General features: G+C 41.3%; 1 protein-coding gene across 3 annotated transcripts in view; it reads left to right on the forward strand.

The window, feature by feature from the left end:
* The window catches only part of ELOVL5 (ELOVL fatty acid elongase 5), a 727,972-nt gene that overhangs the window by 644,457 nt on the left and 69,425 nt on the right, over positions 1–14,090 (forward strand). For all 3 annotated transcript variants that reach the window (XM_044063755.1, XM_044063753.1, XM_044063756.1), the window contains exon 5: positions 5,227–5,398. In XM_044063755.1, the coding sequence (XP_043919690.1) occupies positions 5,227–5,398 (172 nt within the window). The remainder of the gene's footprint in view (positions 1–5,226; positions 5,399–14,090) is intronic.

A 14,090-nucleotide genomic window follows, 5' to 3' on the forward strand; every position in this document is an offset into this window, starting at 1 on the left:
CTATGTATTAGAGGGCTTTACTGTGTAGCTGAAAATATCCATTCAAATCAGGTAATCCTAAGCCACCTTGTATTGGAGGGATCAACTTATCCCACTTGACTTTTGCACTCTTCCCCTCCCAGGTAAAATCCTTCAATTATTTTTCAGTTGCTATCCACAACTTCTCCTCTGGTAGATAAAAATAGGCCTGACCTGTGTAAATAACCAAATGAACTAAAAATATTTTCACTGTATCTTGCTATCCATATCCATAAACAAAAAATTCTAGTTCCTTAGTTTTTGTATTATCTTTTGTTTAGTCTCTTCCCACATATCTTTAGATGCCATAAACAGAATCCTTTTTAACCCACACTCGTAAGTACTTCAATTTATGGAGTCACTTTGTCGGTATTTTTTTTATTCAGGTTTAAGCTTTGTCTGAGAAATTCTTCTCAGCCACCATGCTCAAATTTCATCAGGGCCAACATACATCTGTCTTGGCTTCACTGAAAGTTTGGAGAGACTACTTGAAGGACATCTCTCATTTGAGGCATCTATTATAGGTTATAGGTAGGTACTAAGCTATCAGCCCAAAGGCCTACGTAAGTCTAGCCAACAAGGTTCCCTGGCTTATGCCACCCAAGAAAGTTATTTTCCTGTGCCACTGTTGAGCAGAGACACAGAAGTGATCCCCAGGGTGTATTTCCTATTTCCCATCCACTCAAGATTTTTCTTGAAGAGTGTTAATGAAGAACTTTGCTTGACATAGATGGGTAAGCCTGTTCCAGAGTATGGGAATTCTCTGGGACAGGAATCTATCCCTCCAGCATGTCCTGTTTATTGTGGTGACAAGGTTTAGGTCCCAACAGCATGTAACTCGGGGGGATTGGGATTTCTTTAGGTGTAGCATGTTCAACAGCTCTGGGTTTGACATAGCTTTATATGTTAGGCAGAGATCACCTCAGAGTAGGCAATATGCTACGGAGTAAAGCTGGAGTTTTTTGAGGCGGTCAGTGTAGGCCATTTGTTTGAGGACAGTAATCCTCTTTGTGAGGTACTTCTGTGGCTTTTCCAGCTGCTGCAGATGTCTTGTGAGGTACATTCCAAAAGGGGCATTGTACTTTATAGTGGGTCTAATGAGTGACGAGTAGAGGGGAACAATGACCTCTTTTTTTTTCCTGGATGGAGAACCCTTTTATGATGAGGTGTGCCATGTAGAAGGACTTCCTGACTACTGTGGCGATGTGACTATCAAAGGAGAGACTACTGTCCACCTGGGTTCCAAGGTCTCATTCACATATTTGGTGTTAAGTAGATTACTACCTATGTGGTAGTTCATGGGTACAGAGTTTTTATCAAAGGGGATGACTGCACTTTTTGGCATTGAGCTTGAGGCCATGGCTCTGACACCAGGCATCTGTCTCAGCGAGGCCCAGAGACATTACATGAGCCAGTTTCATCTTGGAAGCTCTATTTTGTTCTGGAAAAGTTAATTCAAGTGCCTTTCAAATCAGGCACTTCTTCATAGTTCAAATGTGTTTCTTGGAAGACTCTTTTTAGTGGCTGTCACTTCTGCTTAAAGGAATTCTGAGCTTTATGCACTTAGTGGAGAGCATCCTTGCCTCCCCATTGATAAAGACCAAGTCTCCATTTAAAATAACCCTTCCTCGAAAAAGATGGCCTTAGCATTGCAACTGAATCTGGCTATTTATTTGCCAAGTTATGCTAACCATGGAGAATATCTCTTCCACTACATGGATGTTTATAGGTAGTTAAGATATTACTTGGAAAAGACCATACCAACTCTGACAGGCAGTATTCTCAGTTGTTTGCATATTATAATCTTAAGACTTTGGCTTAAAAGTTCTCAAAAGTCATACTATTCAGGTGGCGGTGTTTTTCTGCAACTATTTTTTTTTTTTCCTTATGGCAAGCAGTTGCCTGATCTTGTCTCATTCATTTAGGGGCATATATCTTCAACCTTTTTCAGAAGTGCATTGACGTTTGTGTATAAAGTTGCTTCTTGGTCATCCTGTAACAGTTGTGCCAGGCATTATAATCTGGACTTGGCTTCTGTATCCATAAACTCATTTGGAGCCACTGTATTTGAGTATTTTGACCTTGAACATCTTATCAGGTGGGAAGCTGTCCTATCAGAAGAAAAAGCTATGTATTTACCGTAACAATGGATGTGTAGGATTGGATTCGGCCTTAGTAACAAGCATCCTTCTTCCCCCGCCTAGATGCTTGTGTGAGTGGTGTACTGCTTTATCTGAGAAGTGTTTGGCTTTCCTTGCACATTGCCTTGCAGAGCTGAAGAAATGTATAAGTATTAAGTATGTGGGTAACTGTGATCACACCAGCCACCACTTTGACACTGGCCACCTGTATTACCTTTGGGGTTTAACTAATTCTCAGTTCTACTTCATCTTTAACAGGCTTTTTGTTAGGATGTGTATGCTAGTTTTATCTTCATTTGTTAACTGGCATGGGAACGGATGTATTCTAGGAATTTATCAGAATAGTCTGGTAGCTGCTTTGACGCTGAAAAACCTATGGCTATTAAAGTGGAAGGGCCTAAGACTTTAGTATGCTTCCAGACATATGGCTAGCCTCGCCAGGATATCCTTTCTACAGGGAATAATGCAACATTAAAAAGTAGGACATCTACTTTTAGGTTAAGTTCTTTTACAACTCTACATCCCTCTCGAATCTTGCTGCTCTTTTAGAGGAGAAAGCATCAGCTCCCCCATCCTTTTGTAATGCCCTTAAAACCTGAATTGTACTACTGCATGCATGGATTACATTATTAAAAATACTGTAAAAGCTATAAATCAAGGCTAGGCAACCTTTTTAGAGAAGAGTGAAAGAAAATCACAACTTCTATTGCAAAATGTTCTTGAGCTTGACAAACTGTGGTACAGCAATAATGAGATATGCGCATATATATATTAAATACATTATTTGTTATTGATTACAGTTAGTTGACTTGATCAGCTTCACAGGAAATTCTATCAGAAAAGTAAAAAGGTAAAGCTATGGTGTCACTTTTAAGGATACTGCCTTCCAGTGGCCTCAACATCAAATTAGTATTCATCCACCTTGTGGGATCTAAGTGCTAAGCAAAATGTGCTTCAATGCCCTCATTATCACTGGTACCACTAGTTTCATGCATTTATTATTTACAACAAGGGTAAGCGTCTTGCCTTGATGCACTTCGTATTTGTTTGGATTTTGTTTTATGCTGTGTAAGAAGGGGTTAGTGTCCCATTTATTTAACAAACAATTATTAATTATATATACTGTAGTTAATTGTGACATGTAAGGAGATGTTCCTTACCTAAGTATAAAACAAAAAATTTGGGGGCTGTCTGTATCCCTCTGTTGTGTATAAAAGCATAATGCTCATATTTTTACGCTGTGCACTACATACACATACAGACCTTATATTTGCCAAATACTGAGCTGTGAACCTTGGAGTTGAGTTAGTAATCTTACATACATCATGTGTGTCTCTGGTTGTTCACCTGCCCTTCATTCTTTCTGCCTCTTTCTCTTTCAAGCTAAGCCTTCTTCATACTTTTCAGTGGGCATTTACTGCAGAACATAAGTCACCCACTGGCCAGCCTTTGTAGTATTTTGGAATCTGCCCCTCTTAGCACTGTACGCCTCGCTTCTGATGCTTTTGTTCCTCAGTTATTCACATGATCTTTGCCCAGCTGCTGCTGTTTTGGTCATTTCTTTCAGTGTTTTGGTCTTTGAAAGGTATTGTTCTGCCTCATCTCACATTATTTTTCTGCTATCACATCTGTCTTTGTATACTGTGTAAACCTTTTTTATGAATATTATAATTTTTCAGCAGCAATATACTGCGGTGGTGGTGCTGCGGTAGCGTTGTCGCCTCACAGTTAGATGTTGCCCATTCGATTCTCAGTTAGAGCGTCTTCTGTGTAGCGACATGCGTGAATGGGCGTTCCTTCATTGAAGGTTGTGCGTTAGGCCCGGCAAGCCAGCACATAAAAATCTACTGCCAATCATTAGCGGACCGGAGTACCGCTGTGGCGACCCCTAACCAGGAAAAGCCGAAAGACACAAACAAACAAATCATTTTTCAGCAATGATGGCTTAAATGTAAAATGTTAACACAAGCTGAAAACTTATACTAATCATCTTACTAAGTTTGTGAGACAACTTACATCAGTACATGTATTTCATAGTGTTTGCTTGCTGTGTGCTTCCATGTTTTATTTGTTACTGTTTTTAGTCATGCAATATTTAAGTAACATTTCTAGTTATACTTTGTGGCAAATATGTTGCATCATAGTAACATCAATTTTATTTAGTCCCTGTTTACAGATTAGTAATTACCTAAACCTCTATGGGAAAAATGTGTCTACTTTGATGTATTCCCATTAGCATTGTTTAAAAATATATAGCATTCTTTTGGTATAGTAACTGAAGAATGGCTTATGACATGATTTTTACGTTTAAGCCCTGTAGGCTTTGTGGTAGCCAGTTCCTATAGCACATTAAACCTGTGGAAACCAGAAAAGACTGGAACATCATGACCTGTGGGAAAATGAAATAGATATAGCTTGATGTCTGGAACTACCTAAAGCTAGCATCATAATGACATGGTGTGTAATTGGTTTTATTTATAGCTCATATTTAGCTATGCCCTGTTGGCTTGTTATGTACGATGTTCTTTAGTAACTGTGTGTATGCATAAAAAATATCCCTCACTGTACTGTTGAGTAAATCATCCCCTCTTACTGAGTGTATATCACTAAAGTTATACTTCCATTAAATATTTAACCTTTGCTGGGTCAATGGTTCTCTAGTGATTTCAAAATCCTGTGTATATTTTATAAGTAAAATATTTGCACCATGTCTTGTAACTTGTATTGCTGATTCTCTTGCATATGAATTTTTACTGTTTTGTTAACATTGGCAGTATCTTAATATCACCATGCTGGGCCTAAAGTTTGTCTTGTGACTTCAGTGTCCTACTTAGATAACAGCATTTTTCATAATGTATGCAGAATGTTCAAAGGTGTATGCAAAGCGTCTGACAGACTGGAAAAAAGCACTTTATTCGGTGTGAACATGTTGCTTATAATAAGAACTGCAGTTTGCTGTTTACCTGCACCTTATGTTTTATTGGAAGTATTATTGGATTTAAAGAAAAAAAAAATCAAACCTGAAAACCTCCGTCTTACATGCACTTGTTTCTGTTGTGTTTTTCAGATTATGCGAATCTTGTGGTGGTACTACTTCTCCAAGCTTATAGAGTTCATGGACACATTATTCTTTGTTTTACGAAAGAACTTCCACCAAATTACTGTTCTGCATGTCTACCATCATGCAACCATGCTTAACATCTGGTGGTTTGTAATGAACTGGGTGCCTTGTGGACATTGTAAGTATGACTGAAGCCATCAGCCTGCCTGTCACGTACCTCAAGACAACGATTATTTCTTGGTCTACATATAACATTAATGATCAAATTCAAATTTACAGTCTTGTAATCTTTTCCTCTGGCGCATGCTCCGTTAGGATCTAAAACATCTCCAGCTGAAGGTGTTTGCAGTATAGGTTAATGCTCTTTGGATATCATTGTATAGTGCCAGTACAGTAACCCATGCTGTGTTCTTGTTGTATGGCAACACTGTTCACCCATGAGAGAGTGAGACTGCTAGTAGCGTTCTTCCTGACTCTCCATATTTGTATGAGTATTTAGATGGAGGATTAAGAAATTTAAAAGTAATTTTGCAACTTAGTTATTATTCAGATTGAAAGATCATGTCCTATATCTGCAGTAGGATGTGTGAAGATAATAGCCTAGTACCTACCTATGAACTATCATATTTGTGGACAACGCAGGCTAGCTGCCATGCATGTAAACTGTATGAGACTAAGGTGTTATGATTATATATATATATATATATATATATATATATATATATAATCTGTCACTGGCTTCCCATTTTAAGTATGGTACAAGACACATTGCTATAAATTAAAACGAAGTGGGCATCAGCAAAGGATACATTACTATCACTTCAACATACCCATGTGGATGTATGGGTAGGTGAAAAAAATAGAAAAGGTAGTTTATGAAAATTACATTAAAGCATGTGGCTTGATGATGTATCTTAATTTATTCGATGCCCATCACCATAAATATTTCATACTGCTTCATCCAGCTGTTCTTTGTGTTCACTTCTTTTAGAGCCTAGCAGTGTAAAGAACCCCTCCTGAGGGGGTAACAATGACACCTAAGCAAAGATAGAAGTGCAGACTTAGCATCAGAATGACAGCATATGTTTCAGCTTGAATTATTTGTTAAACGTGCTCATGACCTAGACATGTCATTTGTGTTCTCAGTTATATCCGCAAGTCAGGAGTGATTTGAGTAGCATCGGGTTCTATATACTCTGATGGACAGCCATTCATAAATCTAGAGCTTTGAAACATGAATTGCCTGAAGGGATTGCTAGTACAGCTTGAAGGGCAGGGGAAAGTTAGTCCTTATGGTAGGATTGCAATTCACAACAGCATATCCTGTGTGATTAATAATAAACATGATAAAGAGGAGAGTAAGGGTGAACAGGTGCAGAAATGCGATAATCAGTTGCGAAAGAAGGAAGTAGTGTAAGAACTGAAGTAGAGTCTTTAGGAGCAAGAGATGTTACAAAGTTAAGTATTACTAGTTGTTTAGAAACAGCACTTTATTGGAACACCGTGGTGTGAATGTGAGAGTTTGGCACAGTATGAAGCAACAGTGGACACCATCAACACACCTGTTAAAATGCCAAGTTTTTGTGATATAAAAAAATGAGACCGCAATAAATCATTTAAAAACTTTTCTCACCTTTAATGTGACCTATAACCTGTACAATTCAATTGAAAAACAAATAAATCTGTTGGGGGGAAAATACAAAAAAAAAAAAAATGTACAATAAACTGGTTGCATAAGTGTGCACACCCTTAAACTAATACTTTGTTGAAGCACCTTTTGATTTAATTACAACATTCAGCCTTCTTGGGTAGGAGTCTATCAGCATGGGACATCTTGACTTAGCAATATTTGCCCACTCTTCCTTGCAAAAACGCTCCAAATCTGTCAGATTGTGAGGGCATCTCTTGTGCACAGCCCTCTTCAGGTCACCCCACAGATTTTCTATTGGATTTAGGTTTGGTCTCTGGCTGGGCCATTCCAAAACTTTAATTTTCTTCTGGTGAAGCCATTCTTTTGTTGATTTGGATGTATGCTTGGGGTCATTGTCGTGTTGAAATTGAAGTTCATCTTCATCTTCATCTTTCTAGCAGACGCCTGAAGGTTTTGGGCCAAAAGTGACTGGTATTTGGAACTGTTTATAATTCCCTCCACCTTGACTTAAAGCCCCAGTTCCAGCTGAAAAAAGCAACCCTAAAGCATGATACTGCCACCACCATGCATTACCATGGGGATGGTGTTCTTTTGGTGATGCATAGTGTTTTTGTGTTAAACTTCCCTTTTGGAATTTTGGCCAAAAAGTTCAACCTTGGTCTCATCGGATCATAAAACATTTTCCCACATGCTTTTTGGAGACTTGATGTACTGTTTTGCAAATTTTAGCCAGGCCTTGATTTTTTTTCTGTGTAAGAAAAGGCTTCCGTCCTGTAACCCCACCCCATAGCCCAGACATATGGTGAATACGGGAGATTGCTGTCACATGTTGTAGACAACCAGTACTTGCCAGAAATTCCTGCATCTCCTTTAGTGTTGCTGTAGGTCTCTTGGCAGCCTCCCTGACCAGTTTTCGTCTCGTCTTTTCATCAGTTTTGAAGGGACATCCAGTTGTTTGCAACTTCACTGTTGTCCCATATTTTCTCCATTTTTGATGACGGTCTTCACTGTGTTCCATGGTATATCCAATGCTGTGGAAATTGGTTCTACTCTTCTCCTGACTGATACCTTTCAACAGTGAGATACCTTTGATGCTTTGTAAGCTGTCTGCGAACCATGGCTTTTGCTGTAGCAGGCAACTGAGTAAATGTCAGTAAAATCCTACTAGGACTGCTGAACTGTATTTGGGGTTAATCAGAGCCTCTTTAATTGATGGCAGGTGCGTACGCAAGAAGACTGAATGCTGTAATTAAATCAAAAGGTGCTTCAACAAAGTATTAGTTTAAGGGTGTGTACACTTATGCAATCAGCTTATTGTACGTTTTTTTATTTTTTATATTTTTCCCCCTAACAGATTTGTTTGTTTTTCAATTGAATTGTACAGTTTATAGGTCGCATTAAAGGTGGGAAAAGTTTTATAATGATTTATTGTGGTCTCATTTTTTTATATCACAAAAACCTGGTATTTTAACAGGGTTGTGTAAACTTTTTATATCCACTGTATCTCTCAAGATGTTTGCAGATCTTGGAAGTCATAAAACAATAAAAAACACTTTTCATTTTAAACCTAGTAATTACTTCTCTTCTAAGACTATACAAAAACTTCTAGCTCTAGACATTGTCTCTGCTGCACTGAAACTGAGAGAGAACCTTTATAGCACAATCGTAAAGCAATCTAATTTTAACTTATGTTCTGTTCTAAGTCAGCAGGGCATGCTGTGGTTATATTTTAACTCGGTACATATCATACAGTTCTGTATAAATCGTATCAGTATTCACAAATGACATAGAATTATTTACAAAATTCCAGAAACCTGGGCTGGCATCGTGATACCCATGATGGATCAGTTCCCTACTTTTGTCCATTTAATGTTTATATAAAGCTTAAGGTGGTCAATAAGGAAACAGTAGCTACTTGCAAAACATTAAGACTAAATGTCTAAGAATTTTACACCATCAAGTGGTTAGCCCTGACATGGCCCTTTATTTGAATCAATTTTAACCAAAAACTAAGTGTAAGAATTTCTGTTCTCCTGCATGTGTTTGAGAAACAGTAAGATAACTGCCATTTACTTAGAAATACAAGGCTTATGGATCATTGGATAGAACTGTTATAAAGATCCAACAGCTGTTCTAACAGCTAAGCATACTTAAAACCAGCTCAAGACCCCAACAGCTGTTAAAACAGCAAACGTGATATAGAGCATGTACGGGGATCCATCAGCTGTTTAACCAGCCATGGATAATAAAAAGCATCTCAAGATATTTACCGCTGGTAACACAGCTAAATAAAATATATGACCAACAGCTGTTTATAACACCTACCTTCAGCTGCTGACTTCTAACTGCTTCCCTATCCTGTGCCTGAATTTTCGTGCTGAGGTGTCTTCAACAGGAGAACCTCTAGTTGCTGGAAATTATTTCCCCCTTGGTGGTGACCACATGGTAGCTGGATTGTTCCCCTACATAGAGGATACTGAGCTCAACGGTTGGTGCCTAAAAATGTTGGTCTGTACAACTCTCCCCCCCATTAGCCAACATCTAGACTCTGTACAACTCTTCCCCAGTAGGCAACATCTAGAGTCTATGCTGCTGCCTACAATTCCATTCTTTGATGAGTTTTGAGGTGGAAAAAGCCAGCATGTTTTTGAGAGGCAGGAGGAACCCCACAGAGACACAGGAAGAATATACAAACTCAGCGCATGTATTAGCCAGAGGTTAGGCTCAAACCTTGTACCTAGTGCATGGAAGACCTTAACCATTATGCCAGCTGTGCCCATATGCTTTATTTTGTGTAATACAGATTTATTAAACCATTTTATACACTGCTTTGGTGATTTTCAAAGGTGTATGAAGAAGCAGGATGTGCCTTTGACAAAGCTGATTTGAAGAGGATTGAGGATTAAGAGAGTTTCAGTATCCAGATTCATGAGGTCTGAGATATACATCCCATAGTCCTGTAGCCTTAAATATGAGGCTAGTGATACTAATGGGTCTGTACTCAACCAAATTCATATTTGTGTCCTGTTGTGTAATGGTATTATAATGGCTGTTTTCCAGGCTTTGATAATGTTACCATTGGGGAGGCTTAAAGAGTTTAAGCAAGAGTTCAGTTAAGCCATACTTTATATTTGATAATTAGACATGTTGTTGTGTTATCAGGACCCATGCAGAAGGAGGTGTTAGCTTTTGAGAGGACTGAGAGAACTTGTTCCACAGTAATTATAGGGGTGGCTGGAACTGTGGAATAAGTGTAACTTTGTACTTAATTTGTGAGCTAGGATATCCACTATTTCCTATGGGTCAAAGTAGTGTCATTGACTAGCTCTGACCTTTGCCAGGTATTAGTTAACTTCCTGACATTGATAAGGAAAGATTTGTACTAATTTATTTATGTATTTTTTGCTTCAGTGTCTATTTTAATTGGGGAATCTGCCGATATCTCTTTGCAAAGCTGAGGGTGGAAGATACTAAGCTTTATCCAATCTTTCAACTAGTTCATCTACATGGGGTACTGGGTAGGCACTGCACTTGGTGACTACGTTAAGTATGAAAATCATTACAGGATTGAATGACTCCATCTGGGTTTGGCAGTGATACCACTGAACAGTTACTGGCATGCTAAGATTCAATAACATTTAGATGTTAAGTTGTCTATCTCGCCTTCGTTCTTGCTGGATGGGATCGGAGCCGAGGGGCTCCGACTCGGCCAACTTCTATAGCTCGAGAGCTGTTTACTGCCTTGAGGCTACCCCTTATCCCATGATGCCTAGCACTAGCTACCCAGATCTAGTTTGCCGCTTCAGCTGCGAGGTGTCGTTTTTACTGAATCAGGCTTGTATTAAGTTTCTTATTGAACTTTTCTAGCTAAGATCGTGTTTTTCTCGGGAGTTATTGTTTAGTTTTGTAGTCTCTCTTTCTTGTGTATTAGTTAAGTATATTGTAGTTTCCCCCTCCTTAGAACTCATTTAAATTAGAGAGTTCTCCCCCTCCCCCTCCTATCCCTTTCTCTCAGGTAGCGCTTAGTTTCAAGGCCTTTCTTCTATCTTTCTTTAGGTAGCCATTTAAGTTAGAGGCTTCCTAGTTAAAAAAAAAAAAAGAATATCTTAGGTTCATAGGTTCATAGATTAGTACTAAGCTAACTGCCCTTGTGAGCCATTTTAAGCTTAGCCAATTATCCCTTGTGAGACTCAAACCCTGCACCATGTGTTTGTAAGGCAAACACCTTAACCATTAGGCCACCCTCCCAACCCCTCACATCTTTAGCTTTGACTTTGTGTTTTTTCTCTTTTTTGCTTTTGTTGGTGTTGTGGCATTTTGTTATAGCCTTTCGGCTTTTTGGCTAACATCAGTGTAGTATCTCTTCAGGTATTTTTTTTTTTGGATACAGGATGTCTAAAGAGTCCAAGGTTTTGGGATTCAAGAAGTGTGACTCATGCTGTCAGAAAATGTCTCTGACAGATGGGCACACTTCTTGCGTCTTCTGCTTAGGTGCAGTGCACCTGCAGGACTATTGTTCTATATGCCATACATTTAGTCCAAGAGTTCTGCAGGAGCGTAAAAATAAGCTTATTCTGAGGGGTCTTTTAAAGCCCCAGGAGTCACCGGCCAAGGCTCAGCCTGTGAATTCCCCAAAACCGACCAAATCGTCGGCTCCAAGCTCGGAACCGTCATTGGTTTAGACTTTACCTGCCACTTCGGTTCCAGCCAGAATCGATGAGACTATCCCCCCGTCGGCTCCATCAGCATCTTCGGAGCCGTTGCAGAGCCACAAGAGGCTGAGGTCCCCTTCTCTGGAGTCCATACATTTGGCTCCTCGGTCTCCCCTGCTTCAGAGTGAGCGCAGTCACAGATCTTCCCACTCCTCTCAGTCCTGTAGGCTCTCGGATCACGACATGGAGAGAGTGGTCAGTAGGTTGCAGAAGTCGCAGGCACTTGCCAAGATGTTGTCCAGCTCTCCCCAACAGGTGTCTGCTCCGTCCACTTCTATCGATGTTCCTCCTCCGACTCCTTTGAGCTCGGAGCTGGAGTTCATTGGGGTTCGAGTCGTGGAACAGTCGGCTCCGATAACTATTTCTACTTTGGTTCTGTCATTGGCTCCGATTCCCTCAATGGTACCGTCCGAGGGATCTGGGCACCGAATCATCTGCTCCAAGGGGGCGAGTGGCATCGGACCCTTGTCTGACCCCGTTCTCCCTCTCGGAGCTTCACGCAGGTGAGTTTGGCTCCTAGATCGGCCTCGGAACCGGATCCTTCTCTGTATCGTGGCAGGGATGCCTTCAATGTCATGAGGAGTGTGCTGGCCTCTGAGTCAGCTCCACGATCGACCCCACCGGCTCCATCCCCTCTAGTGCCTGCAACAACCTCTGCTCCTCCTCCAGACCCCAAGCGTGGGGAGCCGGCTCTCCAGGGCACCCCATTGGGTGTTTCCTCTTCTTCCGAGGCCTCCCCGATCATTCAGATGAGCCCCCTCGTAAGAAGAAGTGCAAGCGGAAGCACATTGACTCCCCTGAGTCTTTCACTTCTGATACAAACTTAGATGATTCAGAAGGGTCCCCGAGGTCCCCCTCTGAAGATGTTTCCTTCTCGGACATCCTAGAAATGCTTAAGCAGAGGGGGAACTGGAGTCCCCTAGCCCCTACCGAGGATGAGTCTGTATTCCTGGATGCGTTCGGTTCCCGACCTTCCACTTCCTGGGTTTCTCCGCCTTTTGATCCACTCATGTCTGTGGTGGCTCGAAAGGCTTGGTCAACCTCGGATACAGTGGAACTAACCCTGAGGAGACCTAGCAAGTTTATCACTGCACCCCTTGATAAGCAGTTCCTTACCAAAGGTGTTCCTGTGGGTGCCATGGTGGTAGCAGCAGCCACTAAAAAGGAGTTACCGGAAACTTCTTCGTCTGTCCATCCTCCTAACAAGGAGTCTAGGACTATGGATAGATACACAAAGCGAATGTTTGCTTCAGCGACCTTTTCTATGAGGTCACTGAATTACTTATGCCATTTTACCTGGCTTCAGGGGGATCTCCTTAAAGAGCTCAGAGATACCCTTCAAGATCCATCAGCTGAAGGGGCTCAAGCTAAAGTGGCTTCCCAGCTGGCGACCCTTAATTCTGTAGTCAACTCCTCCATGAGGCTCATTTCCTATGCAGCCGATGGTGCGAGTAGAACCGCAGATACAGGTGTGGCCCTTAGGAGACACGCATGGATGTGGCTGTGTAATTTTGCGGAACCCTTTAGAGCGTCATTCACCAACACCCCCTTTGACGGTTCCTTTCTTTTTGAACCACAGGTGAAAGACACTTTGACTAGGTGTGAGCAAGAAGGCAATACTCTCTCTGCCGTGGGAGTCCGATGTTCTTCATCTCACATTGCTGCAGTCCTTACACTTGGGTAGTCCGCTGTCCTCGGTCGGCCCGAATATCAAAGTATAAGGCTGACGTCAGTCAAGGCGCATTAGACTGACATCAGGACGTCAGGGTACAAATGCGCATGACCGACGCCATATCCTCAGTCTTTGCCGCATGGTCCGATGCAGAAGCAGCGCTGCAGTGCCGCTCGCTCTGAAATTTTTCGAATTCGGAGTTTCAGACCGAGTCAAAGTTGGCTAAGTACCCGCTAGAATATTTTGTTTTTCTTGCCTCAGTGGTTTACCGGATGTCAGAAAAGTGAATAACTGTATTTCTTGTGGGAAACAGATACCGCATAGAGATTATCATACTTTGTGTATTCCTTGTTTAGGGCCTGAGCACGACGCTGTTGGGTGTCGCTTTGTGCTAGATTCAATAAGCGCACTATTAAGAGAAGGTTAGATTGTGCCAGGTTAGTCTTCGAAGCGGTGCAATTATAATATGCCGCCGGATGCTCCACGTCCGCTTCAAGAAGCGCAAGGAGAAAGCAGCTAAGCCTAGGTAAGAAGAGCCGTCCGGACGCCGGTTCTTTAGAGGTGTCGGTGGAGCCGGTGGTTCCGCCGAGGTTTCTCTGGAGTCCCAGGGGAGACTTTGTTATTGCAGGATGTGGCCTCTCAGGAGGCAGGTCAGGCTGAAGGGGCTTCTCAGGTTACTGTACTCCCTCCCTTCCTAGGGTGGTTAGGCCCTCTCCTTCTGTTTCCAGGGCTTCTCCCAGAGGCAGGCCAGGTTTAGCTTCAGTTGGTGTCACTCCTAGTTCTTCAGGATCTGTGCCCAAGAAGCATATGCTTAAAATGGCAGAAGATTTGATTA

The sequence above is a fragment of the Protopterus annectens genome, chromosome 2.part2 (assembly GCF_019279795.1).
Source record: "Protopterus annectens isolate FY-2018-M chromosome 2.part2, PAN1.0, whole genome shotgun sequence".
Lineage (NCBI taxonomy): Eukaryota > Metazoa > Chordata > Ceratodontiformes > Protopteridae > Protopterus > Protopterus annectens.